The 26,238-nt window shown below is 47.7% G+C and overlaps 1 protein-coding gene across 4 annotated transcripts in view; it reads right to left on the bottom strand.

Annotated features, from left to right (window-relative positions):
• Window positions 1–26,238, bottom strand: part of LOC137538746 (low choriolytic enzyme-like) — a 1,161,243-nt gene that overhangs the window by 194,888 nt on the left and 940,117 nt on the right. For all 4 annotated transcript variants that reach the window (XM_068261057.1, XM_068261060.1, XM_068261059.1 and 1 more), the window contains 2 exons: window positions 13,957–14,031; window positions 3,864–3,938 (listed from right to left, as the gene is read on the bottom strand). In XM_068261057.1, the coding sequence (XP_068117158.1) occupies window positions 3,864–3,938; window positions 13,957–14,031 (150 nt within the window). The remainder of the gene's footprint in view (window positions 1–3,863; window positions 3,939–13,956; window positions 14,032–26,238) is intronic.

Raw genomic sequence — 26,238 nt, 5'->3', positions numbered from 1 at the left:
ATGCGGTATGAGGACGGGGAATACCGCCCCCTTGGAAGTAGCGATAAGCATGCGGAATACATGTAACTGAATGGAGACAGACCTCCCAAGCAGCAGCAGAGAGAGCAGCACACGGAGGGAATCAGGCAGCTTCTCTGTTTCCGCAAGCCTACCGCCAGCCTTTTTCGGGAAATCACCTCACTTGTATCGCAACTGGCAACATTTTTATGAATGACCACCCAGAAGTCTAAAATACCGAAAGCGGTATTTTCCCGCACGGATTTTTGTTACCGACCACACTTTTATGAATGATAGCCAATGTAGACCAGGGGTGAAAAGTAGCGTTGTCGCGAACCTGCGGATTTTGGTTCACGAACCGACGAACCATCGCGAACCGCAATAGACTTCAATGGGCAGGCGACCTTTTCAAACTACAAACACTATTTCTGGCCACAAAAGTGATGGAAAAGATGTTGCAAGGGGTCTAACACCTGGACGGGGGCATGGCAGAGTGGGATACATGCAAAAAGTCCCGGGGAAAATTACAGATTTGACGCACAGCAGAGTTATAATCAATAAAGGGCAGAAATCACATTGCATTCCTAAATTGGAGGCCTAAAGTGCTTGAAAACATCTTGCGTGTGTATACATGGATCAGCAGATAGTGTAAGTAGTGTACTGCCAGTAGCGTCACTAGGGGGGTGCAGTGGGTGCGGACCGCACCAGGTGTCACTAGCAGAGGGGGGTGACAGCAAGCTCCAGGCTAAGGGAGAGTGGAGTAAGCTATGTAAATATAGACCAGGCTATTGTCTGCTGTAATTCTCCCTCCCGCTCTTCTCCCTTCTGGCTGCTCCTTGTTGAGCTGATAACAGAGTTCAGAGGCCACCAGGATCACATGGTGATCATTTTAACACCCCTCTATAACAAGCAACGTTACTGCATAGTGAGGTTGGAGGTTCACGGCGTAAGAGGGGGTGACACCATGAGTTTCCGCACCGGGTGACACCAACCCTAGTAACGCCTCTGTGTACTGCTTCACACTGACACACCAAACTCACTGTGTAACGCACCGCAAACAGCTGTTTGTGTAGTGATGGCCGAGCTGGACTGGTGCGCACCATGGCGAGAGTGCAGGCAATGGCGGTTTTCAAGCCCATATGGTCGCCGGGCTGTGGTAGCTCAATGACAGAACAACAGTGACTGTCCAGCTGATCGAATTTGGTCTGTCCACAATGAAGCAACAACCTTATTATCTTCTTGGGTCAGGTGTGCCCCCCCCAACACACTCATATAGCCGGTCATTGCTTCATTGTGATACGCAAGCCCCTTCACCGCGGCAAGGTAACGATCACGAAGGGGAATGGGCACATGTACATGCCTTTTGTTTTGTTGTTGCAGCCGCAGTGCAGCCAGAAAAATTAGGCAGGCATGTACATGCACCAGAAAAATTATAGCAGCCGCTGCTAGCAGCGGCCTTAAAAATTCAGGAAACCACCTGGAGTCCTGGACCCTGTTGATGGTGGCGGAGAAGGCAGTCAACCGGCCTGCAGGCAGAGATGCTGTGTGGGGACCGACTTAGTCTAGGGGCAGGCACTCACACGGCGTGCAGGCAGAGATGCTGTGTGTGGGGACTGACTTAGTCTTCAGGCAGGCCTGAGCGTGCTTTGCAGACCAGGCATCTGTGATCAGATGGACCCTTGACCCAACGCTGTGTGCCAGAGATGACACCACTTGCCTTTCAACATCACGGTACAGTCTCAGTATAACCTTTTTTGAGAAATAATTGCGGCCTGGTATCTTCTACTGCGGTGTGTGGCTTTGCTTTTGTGTGCTGATTTTCCTCAGGTCATCCCTTTTTCATCATGTGCCTTCGTAAGGTAGTTGTCCCCACATGGGTCGTGGTCTTTCCATGGCTCAATTTTCAGTGGCAGAGAGTAAAGATGGCATTGCTCTCATCTAAGGCAGACACACAAAAAAATGTCTACACCGCTGAGCCCAGGGATGATGGAACTTTGGTGATGGCTGCCGACGGAATGTTAAGTGGGGTGCCAGAATCAGAGCAGGAGGAGGAAGATATGTCACACTTCCATGCGAAAGCTGAGGAAGATGAGGTGTTCTGTGTTAAATAGTCAACTATGTCCTGACAATATTGGGGGTTGATGGCATGTGCCTTCTTCTGAACACTGTACTTTGGTCGAGGGCCGAACAAAATCACAACAGCACTTCCGGCTGGAATTAGGTCGATTCCAGCGGTCGAAACGGAATTGCTAAACCTCTAAAACGGAATTCCGCGGAAATTTTTTTATTTCCGCGGAATTTAAAGAAAAACTCAATCTCTCTCTCTCTTACATACCATGTCTGGAAATTGAACCCAGGCTGGGCTGGAAATTGAACCCAGCTCTCAGTGTGTGGTAGGTAACTGACTTAACCGCTATACCACCAACAACACTACATGCTGAAGCCAGCCTAGCATGTACCATTATGATCAATCCAAGAGAAAAAGTAGCGTGCTTCAGGATTTGTAGCATGTCAAAAGCCAACTTACTGAGATAAGAATCCTTGTTTACTCCATGCTCACAGACCTGGGAGTTGGACTGACGCAGAGGTATCGTAAATTATAGCTGAACTTGTGAACTCAGAATTTACGATACCTCTGTGTCAGTCCAACTCCCAAGTCTGTGAGCATGGAGTAAGCAAGGATCCTTATCTCAGCTAACAACCTCTCACCCCATTTAGATGTTCTGTTTCAATGAAGGCATTTTAATGACATGTATTTATGCTTGAAAAAAATCTGTTTTCCCTTTTGATGTTGCATGTATATTGCTGTCTGTACCACCAGCCTGCAAACTAACAGGATGTAAGCCCGACGAAGGCTGCAAGGCCGAAAGCTTGCTTATTCTTATTCATTTTTAGTTAGCCAATAAATGGTGTCATCCTGATTTAAAACTTCTTGCCTTCTCTCACTACTACAGCAGCACACTGAGTGAGATCATGGCTGACGCTGCTGCCTTATATAAAGGGGAGGGGGGCTCCAGGATGGAGTGCAGCCTGATTGGCTGGCATGTGTCTGTCGACTGTAATGTAGAGGGTCAAAGTTTAGCCCAATGATGTAGTATAGGAGGGCAAGTTGAACCAGCATAAAGTTCGCGACCCGATGCAAACAAGAACACGCCTTGTTCGCACGAATAAGTTCGCGTGCGTACCTTTCGAGACAACACTAGTGATAAGACAGAGAGGTAGCAAATGGTTATACAACATAGCACAAGGTTATACATGCAATCAAGGTATAAGATGCATGGTCATGTGATTTTACAGAGACCCAGCAAATCAAGTCTGAGTCAGTCCATGGGAAGGGTGTCATTGCTGGGGTTGCAAGATCAAGAAGAACAAACACGGGGGGGGGGGGGGGGGGGCGACATCCCCTGCCAAAGGCTTACAATCTAAAGGGTGAGGGACGGACACATAAGGTAGTGCCGTGGAGAAGGTGCCCGGGTGAGAGAGTTAAAGCGTGGAAGATGGGGGGGGGGGGGGGGTAGGCCATTTGCCAATTCAAAGAAATGTGTTTTGAGGGCTTGCTTGAAGGTGTTGAAGGAAGGAGCGAGTCTTAAAGGGGGTGGGAGGGCGTTCCATAGGGGGGGGGGTGAAACTCCTGAGAAGTCCTGCAGAAGAGCATGAGAATGAGAAATGCTTGATGCGGTCAGGCAGAGGTCATTAGAGGATCGGAGAGGGTGGGCAGGTATATATCTGGGTGACGAGCTCAGAGATGTAGGTTGTGCAGGTACAGCTGGGAAGGCAGAAGCGTAACGGAGGGGAGGAGTCTTATCACACGTTATGATCAGGCACTCGTCAGCAAGGTTGTACGCATACTAGAGAAGCCGTCTTACCATTGTTTGCATTTTGTAAGAGATCAGAAATCGTCTGTTCATCGTCATATGCGTTATCAATATTGTCAGACTCGTCTGCAAAACAAAAGAAAATCATTTTGTACATTAATGGGGTCAATTCTCAAAACTTCTCATAAATGAATTATTTTTTTCCCCTTGTTTAATAAAAATAACCATTCAGCTCAATAATCACTCAAACGAAGTTTTTCCTGATTCACTTCATTTTAATATTACCTTTCTTACCTTAATTGCAGTATATTGTTATGTTGCTGTTTGGGAGCTTAAAATGTAACATAGAAGGTGAAAACAGGTGAAAAGCTGTATGAATCCCGCCCAAAATTAATGTATAATAAAACATTCAAACTTTATTAAACAATTGTCCTTCTTGATGAACAGAGAATTCTTTTATGAAGGTGGGGCAGGCTAGATTTGCAGAGCGGGGTGGATGTATATTGAAGAGCTGGCATATGTAGTGTGTATATTTATATGTACAGTATATATGTAACGATTGTGGAATCGTCTCCGTGGTCAGCGCACCAGACGTGCGCTGACGCGGCGGATTTCCTCCACAAGCGTATTATTGCGGACACCCAGGCTAGGTGCTATGCACCCGCAGAGGGCAATTCCCACCGGCAGATGGCGCTGTGGAGTGCAGGCGAACACAGCCGCTGCACAGCCACAGATGCCAAATGGGAATTGTACAGATCCGGGACAAGGTACAATCAGGCAGGGTTGGATAGCCCACAGGGAACAGAGCACAAGGGTAGCAAAGGCACAGCAAATCATACAAAGAGAAAGATAAAGAAAACAACAAATGCCAGCTGAACGCGAACACCGCACTCATTCGCAACAGTGCACGCGTTCGTGCGCGGTCTCCGCATGTTACGCACAACAGAGACAAGCACGCCCAACCAACCAAAGACAGACAAACACGAAACAGAGAACGCGAGCGCTTGCTTAACGGTTACCTCACCGAGCCTACAGCAAGCGTTTCGAATCAGACAAAACAGACACACGAAAACAGGGACAAGCGAGAGATAGGATCCACAGCACTAGCGAAAAGTAGCTAGCGCGATCCCAGGAGACAGAACAGAAGGATCACCAGCGCTAGCGAAAAGTAGCTAGCGCGATCCCAGGAAGAAGGATCACCAGCGCTAGCAAAAAGTAGCTAGCGCGATCCCAGGAAACAGAACAGAAGGATCACCAGCGCTAGCAAAAAGTAGCTAGCGCGATCCCAGGAGACAGAACAGAAGGATCACCAGCACTAGCGCTAGGGCAGTGCGATCCCAACACACAGCAGACAGAACGGATGAGGTAGGCAGAAACAACCGCTGTTCCAACCTACACTCCAGACTCAATCAGAAGGATCCACAGCCGCTAACGCTAGGGCTTGTGCGATCCAAACACAAGACAGACGGAACAGGCAAAACAGATAATACAACCTGACTGGACTAGAAGGGGAGCCTAAAGCAACCCCCAGGAATTAACTATACTAGATAGCAATGGCTGACACTCCAGCAGTGTCCATCAGGAACAGACCATGGAAGGGAAATGTCCAGCAAAGCATTCTGGGAGCAGAATGCTTTTATAGTGCCAGTCATCAAAAGAAGGCAGGTAAGGGATTTGCATGACTAATGTATGCAAATCCCTCAGCAACACAAGCTGCATAACTGACAGAAGGTCTCCTTTCCAGAGTCCTGCAGCAAGCAAACCTAAACCATGGTCAAAAGGCTGCCTGCCTGCGCAGGCAGCTGAGCAGATTCTCACAGTACCCCCCCTCCTAGGGTCGAATTCCAGACGACCCTCAAAACTGATATCTCCAAACCACTTTAACAGAAGACTCATGAAGGTCGGGCCAGCCCGACAAGGTCCAATTCCAGAGTCAGTCCACCCGAAACCGACCTCATCGGAAACAGAAGCCACCGAAAAATGCCTGTCAGCACTACAAGTCTCAGCGTAACACCCATCAGGACTGTGGATACCAGAGAAGAAGCCATCGACACCCTCCAGACAATACCCACCACCTTCCAAGGAGCGTCCGAAAATACCAAACCTGCCACAATACCTGTTCGAAGTGTCCCTTACAACACAAAAGCCACCGTTGATCTTATCCAGGGTACCAAGCAAAATTTCTCCCGGAATCTCCCAGAACCTTTTGAAGCTCCACAGAGATCCCAAGAGGGCAGAACAATCACCAGGCTCACATGGAGAATTACCAAGAAGCCCCATGGAACCAATGACAATTCCGGATTCAGAATTACGAGGACACCCATAAAGATCAAGACTTTCAGGGACCACCTCTGGGCATGCAAGCAGGCAGGCCATATCAGAGCATGTCTCCACCGAGGAAGCATCTGAGTACGCTGGTAACTGAGGCACACTTGGGCTTTCTGGGTCACAGAGCACACTGGGGTACACCAACACAGGAGAAACCTCAGGACATGTTGGGGAACTGCCAACCTCAGAGTCCGGCACGACAAGACCAAAACCAGTACCGGGCAGAGAAACATCATGAGTGGAGGTCACAGGCACTGGACTTTCAAAAGAAGACTCGGACTCAAATTCAGAAATTTCTGTGACTGCAATATCATCATTGACTACACAGGCGTGAAGCTCCATCAGAGCTGAAAAGGTAGCCAGCAAGGCAGCAATGCCTACTGAAGTGGGCAACACCTCAGAAAGACTTGGGGGGCAGGAGACGTCTCCTACAAGTTCTGCACCCTTTGGGAGGAACTCGGAGATCTCCAGGAGGTCAGACAGGACCTCAGGAACATCCTTTTTCAAGTTTCCTAAGAAGGATTCTGAACTATCCATGTTACAGGGCAAGGCTTGAACTTTATTTTCTGAACCGGGCAGATGTCCTAGGGAAGGTTCCACCATAAACTGAGACTGAATTTCATCATCAGGACAGGAATACACAGAAATATCTAGTGAAACTAACTCTGGCCTTCTGAGTTTCGTTTCATTGCAGGGAAATTCCTCCATAGCAGTCAAACCAGACTGCAATTCCAAAATAGCAGAGAAACAGGTAACAATGGTTGCAATACCTAGACGAGCCTCTAGGGACACTGCAGAAGATTTTAAACAAGGTAATATTGACTCATCCAGATTACTGGGTGGAGAGTCAGTACTTACTTCAGAATCAGACTCGCAAATGTCAATGCGAGTGGACATAATGTCTTTATTCATGATACAGGGCAGGCTCAGAGACATCTTCTCTGGACAGAGCAAAGGTGCTTCAGTATCAGGTTCACAAAACCAAAGTGCGGTCTCATTCTTAGACTCGGCTAACGATGTCGAATCCGAGGAGACAGAACACAAAATTTGCGAATCCACAATCGCTTTAGGTTGCGAAACCGAACACTCCAAAGACAGGGATTCTGAGGTCTCCAGGCTGGATTGCTGGATCTCAGAAACGCCAGCTGACTAAGTACCTTTACAAACGTCACCTGAATGACGTACACGTAATTCATTCAGAATCATTTTCCACATACATATCAGCGGACTCACAAAGTCAAATTCACACCCCTTTTTTTCTCTTAAGGCGGAAGCATAACTTATACATGCTCTCAAGACAGATTCACTTCTGGCAATGTAGTACTCACAAAACGACTCTGAATCGTTCTCCAATTCATACGCCAACGCTTCGAGCTGTTTTTTCTGGAACGGGGGCTCCCATTCCCACCTGACTAGGTCTGAGCATTCATACTGAACAATGTTAGGGGAAGTTGTGACAACAACATGAGGAATCATATTAATTTTACTCTTGAAACTGCATCGTTTGGGAATTTTCCCCATAGCGAGATCATAGATGGAGGATCTTAAAGTAGTACTGAGAGAAGATCTGTTTTTACATGACAAGGGATCCCACAAATCATTGACAAAGCTGACACACTCACGCCGATCACAATCAGCAGGAACATCTGAGAAACAGGCATCAGATCGCACAGATTAAACCTCCAAACAAACGGGAGAAACTCCATCAGAATTTACGCAGGTGTCCACAGTCGAGGCACACCCATTCATTTCAGGTCGCACAGTGTCCAAACTCACTTGCTTTACCCCAGAAAGACAGGAATAATCATGTGACAATGGTGTCTCTTTATTGGAAATAATTGGTTGGTGTGTGTGCAATTCGTCCAAAATAGTCTGCCACACATAAATCACCAGATCCACATCACACTCATCACATTCATCAGAATCGATCAAAAGGTACATAGAGTCGAGACAATCATTCAGGTCATCCGCGCTCTTTGCGATATAAAAATCGCAAAAGGCTTTCCAATCGAAATCAAACTCTTCCAACAAGGCCCCAATCTCCCATGAGGCAAATGGCGGTTTAAACAACCCAGTATCTAGGTAATCTCCATATGGGTTGGGGTCAGGAACGAGGACAGACTTTTTAACTGCTTTAATGTAGTGTGCGATCCTACCTATAATAGGATCCACATATGCCTTTGCCTCAGGCAATGACATCTGAAACAAATCGAAGGTTCCCTCTGCCCTGGGAATTTTGGTTTGGCTGGACATTCTGTAACGATTGTGGAATCGTCTCCGTGGTCAGCGCACCAGACGTGCGCTGACGTGGCGGATTTCCTCCACAAGCGTATTATTGCGGACACCCAGGCTAGGTGCTATGCACCCGCAGAGGGCAATTCCCACCGGCAGATGGCGCTGTGGAGTGCAGGCGAACACAGCCGCTGCACAGCCACAGATGCCAAATGGGAATTGTACAGATCCGGGACAAGGTACAATCAGGCAGGGCTGGATAGCCCACAGGGAACAGAGCACCAGGGTAGCAAAGGCACAGCAAATCATACAAAGAGAAAGATAAAGAAAACAACAAATGCCAGCTGAACGCGAACACCGCACTCATTCGCAACAGTGCACGCGTTCGTGCGCGGTCTCCGCGTGTTACGCACAACAGAGACAAGCACGCCTAACTAACCAAAGACAGACAAACACGAAACAGAGAACGCGAGCGCTTGCTTAACGGTTACCTCACCGAGCCTACAGCAAGCGTTTCGAATCAGACAAGACAGACACACGAAAACAGGGACAAGCGAGAGATAGGATCCACAGCACTAGAGAAAAGTGGCTAGCGCGATCCCAGAAGACAGAACAGAAGGATCCCCAGTGCTAGCGAAAAGTAGCTAGCGCGATCCCAGAAGACAGAACGGAAGGATCACCAGCGCTTGCGAAAAGTAGCTAGCGCGATCCCAGAAGACAGAACAGAAGGATCCCCAGCGCTAGCGAAAAGTAGCTAGCGCGATCCCAGGAAACAGAACAGAAGGATCACCAGCGCTAGCAAAAAGTAGCTAGCGCGATCCCAGGAGACAGAACAGAAGGATCCCCAGCACTAGCGCTAGGGCGAGTGCGATCCAAACACGCGGCAGACAGAACAGATGAGGTAGGCAGAAACAACCGCTGTTCCAACCTACACTCCAGACTCAATCAGAAGGATCCACAGCCGCTACCGCTAGGGCTTGTGCGATCCAAACACAAGACAGACGGAACAGGCAAAACAGATAATACAACCTGACTGGGCTAGAAGGGGAGCCTAAAGCAACCCCCAGGAATTAGCTATACTAGATAGCAATGGCTGACACTCCAGCAGTGTCCATCAGGAACAGACCATGGAAGGGAAATGTCCAGCAAAGCATTCTGGGAGCAGAATGCTTTTATAGTGCCAGTCATCAAAAGAAGACAGGTAGGGGATTTGCATGACTAATGTATGCAAATTCCTCAGCAACACAAGCTGCACAACTGACAGAAGGTCTCCTTTCCAGAGTCCTGCAGCAAGCAAACCTAAACAATGGTCAAAAGGCTGCCTGCCTGCGCAGGCAGCTGAGCGGATTCTCACAATATATTATATATACAAACACACACAGGCTGTCAGTTCTCAGCCTCCCTCATCACTGCTTTAGGACTATTATACTCGGAAACAATGGACCAATCAGAGACTGAAGAGTCAACTCCGAAGAATTCAGCTAATCAGAGAAAGGATAAACATTACCCAAGAAAATGGACTCCTTGAAAACCGCAATATGAAAACGGAAGTCAAAAATCAGAAATCCGTAATTGGTATTGCCGGAAATCAGAAATCCGAGGAATCGGTAATTGGCATTGCCGGAAATCAGAATTTCCGTGGAATCGGAAATTGGCATTTATGACAATCCTGACTGACAACATTTCTGAAGCTGCATGCAAACTAGAGTCAGCAGCACTGTGCAAGTCATGTGATCACACAGATCACATGACAAGAGAGACACAGATGTCTCAGGTCTGTTTTCTCTTCAGTTTTTTTTTGTTGGCTCTTATGCTACATAGAGGTGATAATGTTGACCAACCATTGGCCAGCCATGGATTTGTGTACCGGGATTCAGTCTTGTAAGGAGGGGGGTGGGCTGGGAAAGGGACCTGCAAAGGGTCAGAAAGCCAGGACTAGCAGATGGGAGGATGCTGGCTAAGGCCATTGAGAAAAGGAGGGGGTATCTTCAACTAATCTCCTCCAACATGGCGGAGGCTACAGCTGCTTAAACCCTGGAGAAAGGGCAGGAAAATGAAGATGAATTAATTCAGGACATACTCAGTGGCATAGGAATAGGAGTTGCAGAGCTTACGACCGCATCAGGGCCCTTGGGCCAAAGGAGCCCCGTAGGGTTCACCCTCAACCGCAGTATTAGCTCTTTATTGGTCATGTGCTGTACTTCTCCCTCCCGCTCTTCTCCCTTGTGGCTGCTCCTTGTTGAGCTGATAACAGAGTTCAGAGGCCACCAGGACCACATGGTGATCATTTTAAAACCCCCCTATAACAAGCAACGTTACTGCATAGTGAGGTTGGAGGTTCACGGCGTAAGAGGGGGTGACACCCTGAGTTTCCGCACCGGGTGACACCAACCCTAGTGACGCCTCTGTGTACTGCTTCACACTGACACACCAAACTCACTGTGTAATGCACCGCAAACAGCTGTTTGTGTAGTGACAGCCGTGCTGGACTGGTGCGCACCATGGCCAGAGTGCGGGCAATGGCGGTTTTCAAGCCCATATGGTCGGGCTGAGGTAGCTCAATGACAGAACAACAGTGACTGTCCAGCTGATCGAATTTGGTCTGTCAACAATGAAGCAACAACCTTATTATCTTCTTGGGTCAGGTGTGCCCCCCCCCCAACACACTCATATAGCCGGTCATTACTTCATTGTGATACGCAAGCCCTTTCACCGCGGCAAGGTAACGATCACGAAGGGGAATTGACAGATGTACATGCCTTTTGTTTTGTTGTTGCAGCCGCAGTGCAGCCAGAAAAATTAGGCAAGCATGTACATGCACCAGAAAAATTATAGCAGCCACTGCTAACAGCGGCCTTAAAAATTCAGGAAACCACCTGAAGTCCTGGACCCTGTTGGTGGTGGCGGAGAAGGCAGTCAACCGGCCTGCAGCAGGGCCGGGCCGAGGCATAGGCTGGAGAGGCTTCAGCCTCAGGGCGCAGTGTAGGAGGGGGCGCAGAATTCATTCAGCTATCATTCCTAATTGTGTTTGAAGCAGAAATAAATAAGAAAAGGGGATACATGGCAGTGACTGCAAGCCAGATAACTAGATATTAAGGTGTTGGGGAGGTTGTGGGCCCTGTGGTGCCTCTTAGTCTAATAACAATCAGTGTGTGGTGACTGGGGTGGCAGGGATGGAGGGGCGCACTTTGGTGTCTCAGCCTTGGGTGCTGGAGGACCTTGTCCCGCCTCTGGCCTGCAGGCAGAGATGCTGTGTGGGGACCGACTTAGTCTAGGGGCAGGCACTCACACGGCGTGCAGGCAGAGATGCTGTGTGTGGGGACTGACTTAGTCTTCAGGCAGGCCTGAGCGTGCTTTGCAGACCAAGCATCTGTGATCAGATGGACCCTTGACCCAACGCTGTGTGCCAGAGATGACACCACTTGCCTTTCAACATCACGGTACAGTCTCAGTATAACCTTTTTAGAGAAATAATTGCGGCCTGGTATCTTCTACTGCGGTGTGTGGCTTTGCTTTTGTGTGCTGATTTTCCTCAGGTCATCCCTTTTTCATCATGTGCCTTCGTAAGGTAGTTGTCCCCACACGGGTCGTGGTCTTTCCATGGCTCAATTTTCAGTGGCAGAGAGTAAAGATGGCATTGCTCTCATCTAAGGCAGACACACAAAAAAATGTCTACACCGCTGAGCCCAGGGATGATGGAACTTTGGTGATGGCTGCCGACGGAGTGTTAAGTGGGGTGCCAGAATCAGAGCAGGAGGAGGAAGATATGTCACACTTCCATGCGAAAGCTGAGGAAGATGAGGTGTTCTGTGTTAAATAGTCAACTACGTCCTGACAATATTGGGGGTTGATGGCATGTGCCTTCTTCTGAACACTGTACTTTGGTCGAGGGCTGAACAAAATCACAACAGCACTTCCGGCCGGAATTAGGTCGATTCCATCGGTCGGAACGGAATTGCTAAACCTCTAAAACGGAATTCCGCGGAAATTTTTTTATTTCCGCGGAATTTGAAGAAAAAAATCAATCACTCAATCTCTCTCTCTCTTACATACCATGTCTGGAAATTGAACCCAGGCTGGGCTGGGAATTGAACCCAGGTCTCAGTGTGTGGTAGGTAACTGACTTAACCACTATACCACCAACAACACTACATGCTGAAGCCAGCCTAGCATGTACCATTATGATCAATCCAAGAGAAAAAGTAGCGTGCTTCAGGATTTGTAGCATGTCAAAAGCCAACTTACTGAGATAAGAATCCTTGTTTACTCCATGCTCACAGACCTGGGAGTTGGACTGACGCAGAGGTATCGTAAATTATAGCTGAACTTGTGAACTCAGAATTTACGATACCACTGTGTCAGTCCAACTTCCAGGTCTGTGAGCATGGAGTAAGCAAGGATCCTTATCTCAGCTAACAACCTCTCACCCCATTTAGATGTTCTGTTTCAATTAGGGCATTTTAATGACATGTATTTATGCTTGCAAAAAATCTGTTTTCCCTTTTGATGTTGCATGTATATTGCTGTCTGTACCACCAGCCTGCAAACTAACAGGATGTAAGCCCGACGAAGGCTGCAAGGCCGAAAGCTTGCTTATTCTTATTCATTTTTAGTTAGCCAATAAATGGTGTCATCCTGATTTAAAACTTCTTGCCTTCTCTCACTACTACAGCAGCACACTGAGTGAGATCATGGCTGACGCTGCTGCCTTATATAAGGGGGAGGGGGGCTCCAGGATGGAGTGCAGCCTGATTGGCTGCCATGTGTCTGTCGACTGTGATGTAGAGGGTCAAAGTTTAGCCCAATGATGTAGTATAGGGGGGCAAGTTGAACCAGCATAAAGTTCGCGACCCGATGCAAACAAGAACACGCCTTGTTCGCACGAATAAGTTCGCGTGCGTACCTTTCGAGACAACACTAGTGATAAGACAGAGAGGTAGAAAATGGTTATACAACATAGCACAAGGTTATACCTGCAATTAGGGTATAAGATGCATGGTCATGTGATTTTACAGAGACCCAGCAAATCAAGTCTGAGTCAGTCCATGGGAAGGGTGTCATTGCTGGGGTTGCAAGATCAAGAGGAACAAACACAGGGGGGGGGGGGGGGCGACATCCCCTGCCAAAGGCTTACAATCTAAAGGGTGAGGGAGGGACACATAAGGTAGTGCTGTGGAGAAGGTGCCCAGGTGAGAGTGTTAAAGCGTGGAAGATGGGGGGGGGGGGGGGGGGTAGGCCATTTGCCATTTTAAAGAAATGTGTTTTGAGGGCTTGCTTGAAGGTGTTGAAGGAAGGAGCGAGTCTTAAAGGGGGTGGGAGGGAGTTCCATAGGGGGGGGGGGGGGAGCTCCTGAGAAGTTCTGCAGAAGAGCATGAGAATGAGAAATGCTTGATGCGGTCAGGCAGAGGTCATTAGAGGATCGAAGAGGGTGGGCAGGTATATATCTGGGTGACGAGCTCAGAGATGTAGGTTGAGCAGGTACAGCTGGGAAGGTAGAAGCATAACGGAGGGGAGGAGTCTTATCACACGTTATGATCAGGCACTCGTCAGCAAGGTTGTACGCATACTAGAGAAGCCGTCTTACCATTGTTTGCATTTTGTAAGAGATCAGAAATCGTCTGTTCCTCGTCATATGCGCTATCAATATTGTCAGACTCGTCTGCAAAACAAAAGAAAATCATTTTGTACATTAATGGGGTCAATTCTCAAAACTTCTCATAAATGAATTATTTTTTTCCCCTTGTTTAATAAAAATAACCATTCAGCTCAATAATCACTCAAACGAAGTTTTTCCTGATTCACTTCATTTTAATATTACCTTTCTTACCTTAATTGCAGTATATTGTTATGTTGCTGTTTTGGAGCTTAAAATGTAACATAGAAGGTGAAAACAGGTGAAAAGCTTTATGAATCCCGCCCAAAATTAATGTATAATAAAACATTCAAACTTTATTAAACAATTGTCCTTCTTGATGAACAGAGAATTCTTTTATGAAGGTGGGGCAGGCTAGATTTGCAGAGCGGGGTGGATGTATATTGAAGAGCTGGCATATGTAGTGTGTATATTTATATGTACAGTATATATGTAACGATTGTGGAATCGTCTCCGTGGTCAGCGCACCAGACGTGCGCTGACGCGGCGGATTTCCTCCACAAGCGTATTATTGCGGACACCCAGGCTAGGTGCTATGCACCCGCAGAGGGCAATTCCCACCGGCAGATGGCGCTGTGGAGTGCAGGCGAACACAGCCGCTGCACAGCCACAGATGCCAAATGGGAATTGTACAGATCCGGGACAAGGTACAATCAGGCAGGGCTGGATAGCCCACAGGGAACAGAGCACAAGGGTAGCAAAGGCACAGCAAATCATACAAAGAGAAAGATAAAGAAAACAACAAATGCCAGCTGAACGCGAACACCGCACTCATTCGCAACAGTGCACGCGTTCGTGCGCGGTCTCCGCGTGTTACGCACAACAGAGACAAGCACGCCCAACCAACCAAAGACAGACAAACACGAAACAGAGAACGCGAGCGCTTGCTTAACGGTTACCTCACCGAGCCTACAGCAAGCGTTTCGAATCAGACAAGACAGACACACGAAAACAGGGACAAGCGAGAGGTAGGATCCACAGCACTAGCGAAAAGTGGCTAGCGCGATCCCAGAAGACAGAACAGAAGGATCCCCAGCGCTAGCGAAAAGTAGCTAGCGCGATCCCAGAAGACAGAACAGAAGGATCCCCAGCGCTAGCGAAAAGTAGCTAGCGCGATCCCAGGAGACAGAAAAGAAGGATCCCCAGCACTAGCGCTAGGGCGAGTGCGATCCAAACATGCGGCAGACAGAACAGATGAGGTAGGCAGAAACAACCGCTGTTCCAACCTACACTCCAGACTCAATCAGAAGGATCCACAGCCGCTATCGCTAGGGCTTGTGCGATCCAAACACAAGACAGACGGAACAGGCAAAACAGATAATACAACCTGACTGGGCTAGAAGGGGAGCCTAAAGCAACCCCCAGGAATAAACTATACTCAGGGGCGTAGCAATAGGGGGTGCAGAAGTAGCGACCGCATCGGGGCCCTTGGGCCAGAGGGGCCCCAAAGGGCCCTCCCTCAACTACAGTATTAGCTCTCTATTGGTCCTGTGCTCATAATAATCACTTCTATAGATACTTTGAATAGTGGTAATCATTAATAAACTGTTCCCCATACCCTTCTTGCACCTCTGACACTGTAGTTGCCATTGGCAGGTTTTGGTGCGCCATATCAATTGTTATGTATAGAGTGCTTGGGGGGCCCCATGTAAAACTTGCATCGGGGCCCACAGCTCCTTAGCTACGCCACTGACTATACTAGATAGCAATGGCTGACACTCCAGCAGTGTCCATCAGGAACAGACCATGGAAGGGAAATGTCCAGCAAAGCATTCTGGGAGCAGAATGCTTTTATAGTGCCAGTCATCAAAAGAAGGCAGGTAGGGGATTTGCATGACTAATGTATGCAAATTCCTCAGCAACACAAGCTGCACAACTGACAGAAGGTCTCCTTTCCAGAGTCCTGCAGCAAGCAAACCTAAACAATGGTCAAAAGGCTGCCTGCCTGCGCAGGCAGCTGAGCGGATTCTCACAATATATTATATATACAAACACACACAGGCTGTCAGTTCTCAGCCTCCCTCATCACTGCTTTAGGACTATTATACTCGGAAACAATGGACCAATCAGAGACTGAAGAGTCAACTCCGAAGAATTCAGCTAATCAGAGAAAGGATAAACATTACCCAAGAAAATGGACTCCTTGAAAACCGCAATATGAAAACGGAAGTCAAAAATCAGAAATCCGTAATTGGTATTGCCGGAAATCAGAAATCCGAGGAATCGGTAATTGGCATTGCCGGAAATCAGAATTTCCGTGGAATCGGAAATTGGCATTTATGACAATCCTGACTTACATTTCTGAAGCTGCATGCAAACTAGAGTCAGCAGCACTGTGCAAGTCATGTGATCACACAGATCACATGACAAGAGAGACACAGATGTCTCAGGTCTGTTTTCTCTTCAGTTTTTTTCTGCTGGCCCTCATGCTACATAGAGGTGATAATGTTGACCAACCATTGGCCAGCCATGGATTTGTGTACCGGGATTCAGTCTTGTAAGGAGGGGGGTGGGCTGGGAAAGGGACCTGCAAAGGGTCAGAAAGCCAGGACTAGCAGATGGGAGGATGCTGGCTAAGGCCATTGAGAAAAGGAGGGGGTATCTTCAACTAATCTCCTCCAACATGGCGCAGGCTACAGCTGCTTAAACCCTGGAGAAAGGGCAGGAAAATGAAGATGAATTAATTCTCAGTGGCATAGGAATAGGAGTTGCAGAGCTTACGACCGCATCAGGGCCCTTGGGCCAAAGGAGCCCCGTAGGGTTCACCCTCAACCGCAGTATTAGCTCTTTATTGGTCATGTGCTGGTAATAATCACTTCTATAGATGCCTTAAATGGTAGTGATCTTTAATAAACTGTTCCCCATCCCCTTCTTGCACCTTGCGCAAAGGCCTGTGTAGCCCTCTAGTATTCAGAGTGCAAAGACTGGCCAATTTCACCACCTCCATGTAATATGAGAGCCAATAGCTTTTAATAATATCGACAGATTGTGCAGGCAAACCCTCATAATAGATGGAGGTGGGAAAATTGGTCAGAGATTGGACAATCAAAATTGAAGGACTTTGTGAGGCAATAGACTCCTGGCAACAGCGTCTGTGTCACTATGTCAAAAAGATTTAATAAATAAAATTAAACATGAAATAATAGAATGTGGGGTTAGAGCAAGTTAAGGTCCATACCCACAGCAAGATTTAATGTAAGATTTTGCCCAAAGATTGTTCATTTCACGTGACATTGAATAACCATTGCCCGACGTACTGTGACGATTGTTCATTTTGAAAGACCAAAATTCACTGCAATCCAGCACAGCTCTTTCACATTAAATCTTCTTTTTTGAAAGATCGTCATGACGGATCAAATTGTGAACGATTGTTCAAATCTGTGCTAAAGTCCATGGACTTAGCAGAAAACTTCACTTAATTTGAATGATTGTTTGGGATCATAAGTTCCCAAACCCAATCAAAGTGTCTACAAATCAGGTCCTGACTGAGATGACCTGTGATGTAACAAACAGCACTGATCATTCAATGAAAAAAAGTGTAAAAACAAAACCTTTCTCTTTCGTTTGGCTTGGAATATTTTCTGCAAAATTTAAACTTCTGCAAAAAGAAATAAAACAAACAAAAAAATAAATAGATATAAAGAATATAAACACCATTAACTCCTCTACCCTGCCCCCATACTCAGGAAATTAAAAAACTTGTAAAAAAGAAAAGGGACAGAATTTTTAAAGTGTAACTGTCTATGCCAACAGTTACACTTTAAAAATTCTGTCACTTTATCAATTCTTTATTTTTATCTGATAAACAAGTAATAAGGATGCTAATCAGGCAATCCAAAAGTTAAAATCACTATTACTTTTTTTGTTGATAAATGATCATTCCCCAGTTTACCTGACTCTTATTTGGTACACACAACATTTGGTTAAAAAAAAGGAAGTTGCAGGGCATGCTGGCTTGTCTTTTTTGCTTCTCTACTTTCCTTTCAGACTTAACTAATGCAGCCTGATTGGCTGAACCCTCTTTCCCTCCTGTTTTCCCCTCCCACACCTCTGTTCCTCTCTGATTGGCCAGTATTTTTTATGCTGAGACAATGCACTTTCTATAGTGGAGGGCAGACAATGCATACACAATCAGGAAGAGGAGAGTAAGGGAGGAAATGACATCTGGATTGACTTCAAAACAGCCACAGTTAAAATGGGAAATGCTGAGAAGCATTTTCTCTTTTTTTACTGTAGAAAAATCACTAAAATCAAATCATGGACAATGCAATACATGTGTTATGTAAGTAGAGCAAGTATTTATCTACTTATATATGTGTTTTTTTCTGAGATAGTATGGCTGACAGCTCCTCTTCAAGAGAATACATAAATTGTTATGTAAGGACTTCGTTTATTATTTTTGTATGCCACAAGGATATATTATTGCTATTTTAATATGAATAAGGGCTTAGAGTACAATGAGAAAATCAAAAACAAATCAAATTTCCAAATAAAATATTTTCACCCTACTTTGTACCAGAGACATAATGTAAAGTGGTAATTACCGGGACAAATGGGCAAATGCAATGGGTGGGTTTTATTGAAAGTCACACATTTTATTTTGATGATTTACAATTATTTTATTATTCCTGCTAAAATGCCCATAAAATATAATGATTCTTAGTGAAAAGTACCGCTAGTGATCCTTGTATGGGGCCTGTTTCCACTTTGAGTGGTTTTCATTACGACTTTATGAGCTTTGGAAGAAATGAAATAAAAGAGTTTGGTTGGACAGACACAGCACAAGATAAATATTTCTCAGGCATCCAAATTTCTGCTTTTGGCATCCAGTAGCCGATAATTGCATTAGCACCTGTGGGACACCCAAATTGTCCATTAGCTCCAGGCACCCACATTTCCTGCTTCCCACAAAATGACTGTTGACTTGAGAGACAGTGTGGGCTGAAAGCTGTACAGACATAGAAACACAAACATAGAGGTTATCGACACATTCTGTTGCTATGGAGAGGGAATGACCACGATGGCGTGCATGACAAAGGCGTGGAACAATGTTCTTGGCTGAGATGATCAGGCGTTCTGTGTCTTTCATGTACCCATCAGGGTACTGAGTTAGAGATGGCCTGAACCTCCGATTTTCAGTTTGCGAACCAACTGCGAAAGTTCGGTTCGCGCAAACGTTTGCAAACTGCAACAGACTTCAATGGGGAGGCGAACTTTGAAAACTAGAAAAAATTATGCTGGCCATAAAAGTGATGGAAAAGATGTTTCAAGGGGTCTAACACCTGGAGGGGGGGATGGCGGAGTGGGATAGACGCCCAAAGTCCTGGGGAAAAATCTGGATGTGACGCAAAGCAGCGTTTTAAGGGCAGAAATCACATTGAATGCTAAATTGCAGGCCTAAAGTGCTTTAAAACATCTTGCATGTGTATACATCAATCAGGGAGTGTAATTAGAGTTCTGCTTCACACTGACACACCAAACTCACTGTGTAACGCCCGCAAACAGCTGTTTGTGCAGTGACGGCCGTGCTGGACTGGTTACTCACCATGGCCAGACTGCTCTTCCTCACTCAGTGATGTCAGGTAATGTCTGACTGCCTTATCAACTTTCAATGGTTCTTTCTCTACCATTGTTAAAGCTTACATCTATTTTTTTTAATTACTTTTTCTGCTGGCTTTCACTGCCTGTAAAGAGAATCTGTTATGGAGGGCAAGTCTGCCATTGCGAGTGACCAGGGGTAATGGCCGGGGAATCAGGGCTCGATTCCGGTCTGGAGTGGGAGCCTAAGAAATGGCTACCACCACACACATCCAAGGAAGGCAGCAGGCACGCTGTGGGCAAAGGAGCAGGAACGGCTACCGCACATCCAAGGAAGGCAGCAGGCATGGCATGCACGTCCCGAGGTAGTGACCAAAAATAACAATACAAACCCAGGCCTGGCCTGAGGACAAAATGCATGCGTAAAGCAATGCATTTTGTCGCCATGCAGTGATAAATGTAATAGAAATTAGATATTCCTGAAAATGGGACCGGCAACGCTAACCCAGCACACAGGATGGAAGAGGAGGTACAGGAGGAGAAGGCCACGCTTTGAGACACAACCCAGGCCTGGCATGAGGACAAAATGTATGCATAAAGCAATGCATTTTGTCGCCATGCAGTGATAGACGTAATAGGAATGAGATATTCCTGAAAATGGCACGCTAACCCAGCACAGATGTTCATGGTGCTTGGTCGGGGGGGTGTTGCAAAGTCGTTTCCAATCCACGATTTAGCAATAAATTGTGTTTATTTTAGAGAGACAAGTGATCCTACCTGGCACTGAAATTACTGTTTTTGGTTCAACACTAAGACAAAATTAATTGCAATAAAGTTTGTTTTTTGGAGACAACTGATCCCAGCTGCCACTGAAAGTACTGTCTTTTGGTGCAACACTGCTGCTGGCAGTGCCTGCTGGCAGTGGTGAGTCAGAGGCCCTGTGGGTGCTGTCTGCGGTGCGGATAGGGTCCTGTGGCTGGCCTGTCTGGCCTGGCTGGCAGTGGTGAGGCAGGGGCTTAGGGGGTGGCTGGGTGCTTCTGTCAGCGGTGAGGCAGAGGCTCTGTGGCTGCAGCAGTGCTGTGTAAGGCAGAGGCCCTGTGGGTGCTACTGTCAACAGTGAGGCTGGGGGCCAGGGCCTGTGGTTGGCCTGGCTGGAAGTGCGCTACCCTGATCCTCCCTCCTACCTACCCAAAGCTAAACCCCAAAGCAAATGGCGTAGATAACGTGCGTTTGGGTATTTATAGTCCCGAACCACGTGACCCGCTCAGCCAATCACAGCGCAAGCCACGCGTTTGGGTGACCGCTCGGTCAAGTTCGGTGCACGCTCGGCCAATCACAGCAGGGGGGAGGAGTTCGAGCAGTGTGGCCGAGCATAGTCACGAACACCATGCGGTGTTCGGCTGTGCTTGACTCAAACCAGAACGGCCCATTATTCAGGGAATAACAAATAGTGTCGAGCACTGTTCGATCAACACTAGTTTCGACCACAGTGGACATTTGGCAGTTTTACCTAGGAGAGTGACCGCATCCAGGTCCGGCTGGACCACCCCGAGTGGAGTCAGGTTCATTTTCTCCACCTTCCTCCTGTGGTCAGTTGCCCCTCTGCAACTCGCCTTTGTGAGTAGAACATCTATCTCACCTTCCGACCATTTTTGCTTACCAAACCTACTGCACTACTGGGCTCCCGTTTTTTTGTTTCTTCTAATTTTTCTAGGGTTTCAAAACACCCCCATCTCTTCAAGAGATGAACCGGCATTCCATGTCTTTCATGCAATAGGGGGTGCAGAGGTTGCGACCGCATCGGGGTCCATGGGTCAGAGGGGCTCCCTCAACTAAAGTATTAGCTCTCTATTGGTCCTGTGTAGTGTTGGGCGAACAGTGTTCGCCACTGTTCGGGTTCTGCAGAACATCACCCTGTTCGACCGAACACCTGATCGTGTTCGGCCAAACCGTTCGGCCATATGGCCGAACTAAGAGCGCATGGCCGAACGTTCCCCGAGCGTTCGGCTAGCGCTGTGATTGGCCGAACGGGTCACGTGGTTCGGACCCGAACGCGCTCTGATTGGCCGAACGGGTCACGTGGTTCGGGTAAATAAATACCCGATCCACGTCATTTCTCCGCCATTTGCCTGTGGGTTTAGCTTTGGGTAGGCAGGCAGGGTAGTTCTCTCTCCAGCCAGGCTAGCCAGGGTCCCCCCAGTCATTGTGTCGCTGCTGGGAACAGTAGTACACCGCTCACCCACACTATATAGCATTGTGTTTACTGCCACTCTGTGTACACCGCTCACCCACCACTGTATAGCATTGTGTTTACTGCCACTCTGTGTCTCTGCTGGGAACAGTAGTACACCGCTCACCCGCCATTGTATAGCATTGTGCTCTGTGTCGCTGCTGGGAATAGTAGTACACCACTCACCCACCACTGTATAGCATTGTGCTTTGTGTCGCTGCTGGGAATAGTAGTACACCGCTCACCCACCACTGTATAGCATTGTGCTCTGTGTCGCTGCTGGGAATAGTAGTACACCGCTCACCCACCACTGTATAGCATTGTGCTCTGTGTCGTTGCTGGGAACAGTAGTACACCGCTCACCCACCACTGTATAGCATTGTGCTCTGTGTCATTGCTGGGAATAGTAGTACACCGCTCACCCACCACTGTATAGCATTGTGCTCTGTGTCGCTGCTGGGAATAGTAGTACACCGCTCACCCACCACTGTATAGCATTGTGCTCTGTGTCGCTGCTGGGAATAGTAGTACACCGCTCACCCACCACTGTATAGCATTGTGCTCTGTGTCGTTGCTGGGAACAGTAGTACACCGCTCACCCACCACTGTATAGCATTGTGCTCTGTGTCGTTGCTGGGAATAGTAGTACACCGCTCACCCACCACTGTATAGCATTGTGCTCTGTGTCGCTGCTGGGAATAGTAGTACACCGCTCACCCACCACTGTATAGCATTGTGCTTTGTGTCGCTGCTGGGAATAGTAGTACACCACTCACCCACCACTGTATAGCATTGTGCTTTGTGTCGCTGCTGGGAATAGTAGTACACCGCTCACCCACCACTGTATAGCATTGTGCTCTGTGTCGCTGCTGGGAATAGTAGTACACCGCTCACCCACCACTGTATAGCATTGTGCTCTGTGTCATTGCTGGGAACAGTAGTACACCGCTCACCCACCACTGTATAGCATAGTGCTCTGTGTCGTTGCTGGGAACAGTAGTACACTGCTCACCCACCACTGTATAGCATTGTGCTCTGTGTCGTTGCTGGGAATAGTAGTACACCGCTCACCCACCACTGTATAGCATTGTTCTCTGTGTCGCTGCTGGGAATAGTAGTACACCGCTCACCCACCACTGTATAGCATTGTGCTCTGTGTCGCTGCTGGGAATAGTAGTACACCGTTCACCCACCACTGTATAGCATTGTGCTCTGTGTCGTTGCTGGGAACAGTAGTACACCGCTCACCCACCACTGTATAGCATTGTGCTCTGTGTCGTTGCTGGGAATAGTAGTACACCGCTCACCCACCACTGTATAGCATTGTGCTCTGTGTCGCTGCTGGGAATAGTAGTACACCGCTCACCCACCACTGTATAGCATTGTGCTCTGTGTCGCTGCTGGGAATAGTAGTACACCGCTCACCCACCACTGTATGGCATTGTGCTCTGTGTCGCTGCTGGGAACAGTAGTACACCGCTCACCCACCACTGTACAGCATTGTTAGTGTTACCGGTCCCTTTTCCTGGAACCTCTTATCTGTATTACATTTATGACTGCATGGCGACAAAAAGCATGTTACCTGTGCAAAGAAACATGACATTTTCCGCATTTAAAAGACATTTTTTCCTTTGAAACTTTACAATCAATGTTTTTAAAAACTATAAGCTCTTTTTCAAATATTTTTTTTCCCCTTGTACCCACTCCCAAGGTGCACATACCCTGTAAATTTGGGGTATGTAGCATGTAAGGAAGCTTTACAAAGCACGAAAGTTCGGGTCCCCATTGACTTCCATTATGTTCGGAGTTCGGCGCGAACACCCGAACATCGCGGCCATGTTCGGCGAATGTTCGCGAACCCGAACATCCAGGTGTTCGCCCAACACTAGTCCTGTGCTCAAAATAATCACTTCTATAAAGACCTTGAATAATGGTAATCAATAAACTGTTCCCCATCCCCTTCTTGCACCTCTGACACTGTAGTTGCCATTGGCAGGTTTTGGTGCACCGTATCAATTGTTATGTATAGAGTGCTTGGGGGGCCCCAATGTAAAACTTACATCAGGGCCCACAGCTCATTAGCTATGCCACTGCTTTCATGTAACCACTCATCAGGGTGGTTGTACAGTGTGTAGGAAAGCCGTCTTACCATTGGTTGCATTTTCTAAGATATCAGGAGTAGTCATTGCACGCTCATATGTGTTATCGAGAAACAGGAAGAACCGGAGGAGAACCAGGTACTGGCTACCCCTCCTCCATGCCCTGCTGGCAACATCCCTAGACTGTCCTCTCCCACGGTGGTGAGTGAAGCAGAGGTCCTGCGCCTCCTTTCAACCCTAAATGCCAGGAAAGCCCCGGGCCCCGACGGAGTATCTCCAGCTTGCCTGAAAATCTGCTGTAGGCAACTTGCTCCCATCCTCTATGCTATCTTCGCCAAGTCCCTGGGGTAAGGCAAGGTCCCGGCGTGCTTCAAGAAGTCTACCATCATACCTGTGCCTAAGAAACAAGGGGTCACCGAACTGAACAACTTTAGGCCCGTGGCCCTGACATCCGTCATCATGAAAACCAAAACTATAGACGCCGTGCAAGTTCATTGCCCGCAGCCCCGCTCCAGCCTCCTCTTCCGGTGTCTGTTCCGACACCGGCAGGCGAGCAGGGCTACGGCAAGATGGCTGCCGAAGCCCTGTACTGGAGACGATTTGTGTCTCCAGTACAGGGCTTCGGGCGCCATCTTGCCGTAGCCCTGCTCTGCCAGGCTGTCAGTGCGGGAGACTTCAGGAGGAAGGTGGTCCTGGGAGCAACGCGCTAGAGGCCGGAGACTTCTGCCACAGTGCCAGGTGAGAAAATGCTTTCTTTTCTAGGTGAAATGTTTGCCCGCATTGCGTTACTTTTCCAGGTGAAATGTTTGCCCGCATTGCGTTTCTTTTCTGGTGAAATGTTTGCCCACGTTTCTTTTCTGGTGAAATGTTTGCCCGCATTGCGTTTCTTTTTCAGGTGAAATGTTTGCCCGCATTGCGTTTCTTTTCTGGTGAAATGTTTGCCTGCGTTTCTTTTCTGGTGAAATGTTTGCCCGCATTGCGTTTCTTTTTCAGGTGAAATGTTTGCCCGCATTGCGTTTCTTTTCTGGTGAAATGTTTGCCCGCATTGCGTTTCTTTTCCAGGTGAAATGTTTGCCCGCATTGCGTTTCTTTTTCAGGTGAAATGTTTGCCCGCATTGCGTTTCTTTTCCATGTGAAATGTTTGCCCGCATTGCGTTTCTTTTCTGGTGAAATGTTTGCACGCATTGCGTTGTTTTTTTTCCAGGTGAAATGTTTGCCCGCATTGCGTTTCTTTTCTGGTGAAATGTTTGCCCGCATTGCGTTTCTTTTCTGGTGAAATGTTTGCCCGCATTACGTTTCTTTTCTGGTGAAATGTTTGCCTGCATTGCGTTTCTTTTCTGGTGAAATGTTTGCCCGCATTGCGTTTCTTTTCTGGTGAAATGTTTGCCTGCGTTGCGTTTCTTTTGTACTGACATGTTTGCCCGCATTGCGTTTATTTTGTGCTGACATGTTGCCCATTGCGTTTATTTTCTGGTGTCCGGGGTAACTGTTACTGCATTTATTATTTAATGGTCATAGATGGCTATGTTTGCTGCTTTTTGGTTACGGTATACTATTAGCATCACACAGTTTCTGCACACCCATGATGCAAAGTCTCGTTTGTCCACATCATGGCGTAAACACTGCTTTCTTATGCCTCGCTGTTACATCATTACGTTAGCTCCGCCCATACAATGGCATGGTCACGCCCATTTTTCACCGCGGCGCGCTGCACGCCGCAGCCCCCTTCCCAGTCTTCATCGCAGCGCGCTCCTCAGTCCTCCCCACCTTTCGCCGCGGCGCGCGTAGCCCCCCCCCCACCCCCCACCCCTCCCCTTCCCAGCTTGGACCCACAAAAATCTGGTCACTCTACCTAGCTGCACTTGGAGTCCACCCAAGTCTACAACTATGGATCACAGACTTTCTTACCAACAGGTCCCAAGTTGTCAGACTGGGCGATATCCACTCTCAAGCTGCAACCACGAACACAGGAGCTCCTCAAAGCTGCGTACTGTTACCACTGCTGTTCTCCCTCTACACAAACAACTGCAGGTCTGAGGCAGACTCTGTCAAGGTCATCAAATTTGCTGATGACACCACCACCCTTGGCCTTGTCACCAAGGATAACGTCCAGGAGTACCGTCAGCAGGTGGAGAGAATTTGCAACTGAAGCAAGGAGAACAGGCTGGTGCTTAACACCGCAAAGACCGCGGAGTTAATCATCGACTTCAGGAAGTCTGCTCCCACCCTACCCCCAATATACATTGGCGGCAATGAGGTAACCAGAGTGCCCTGCGCCCGTCTTCTGGGTACTACCATCTCCAGTGACCTCAGCAGGAAGCTCAACATCACTGCCACCCAACGTAA

This window comes from Hyperolius riggenbachi, chromosome 11, assembly GCF_040937935.1.
Source record: "Hyperolius riggenbachi isolate aHypRig1 chromosome 11, aHypRig1.pri, whole genome shotgun sequence".
In the NCBI taxonomy this organism is placed as follows: Eukaryota; Metazoa; Chordata; class Amphibia; order Anura; family Hyperoliidae; genus Hyperolius; species Hyperolius riggenbachi.
This window is presented reverse-complemented; position numbering and strand designations above follow the sequence as displayed.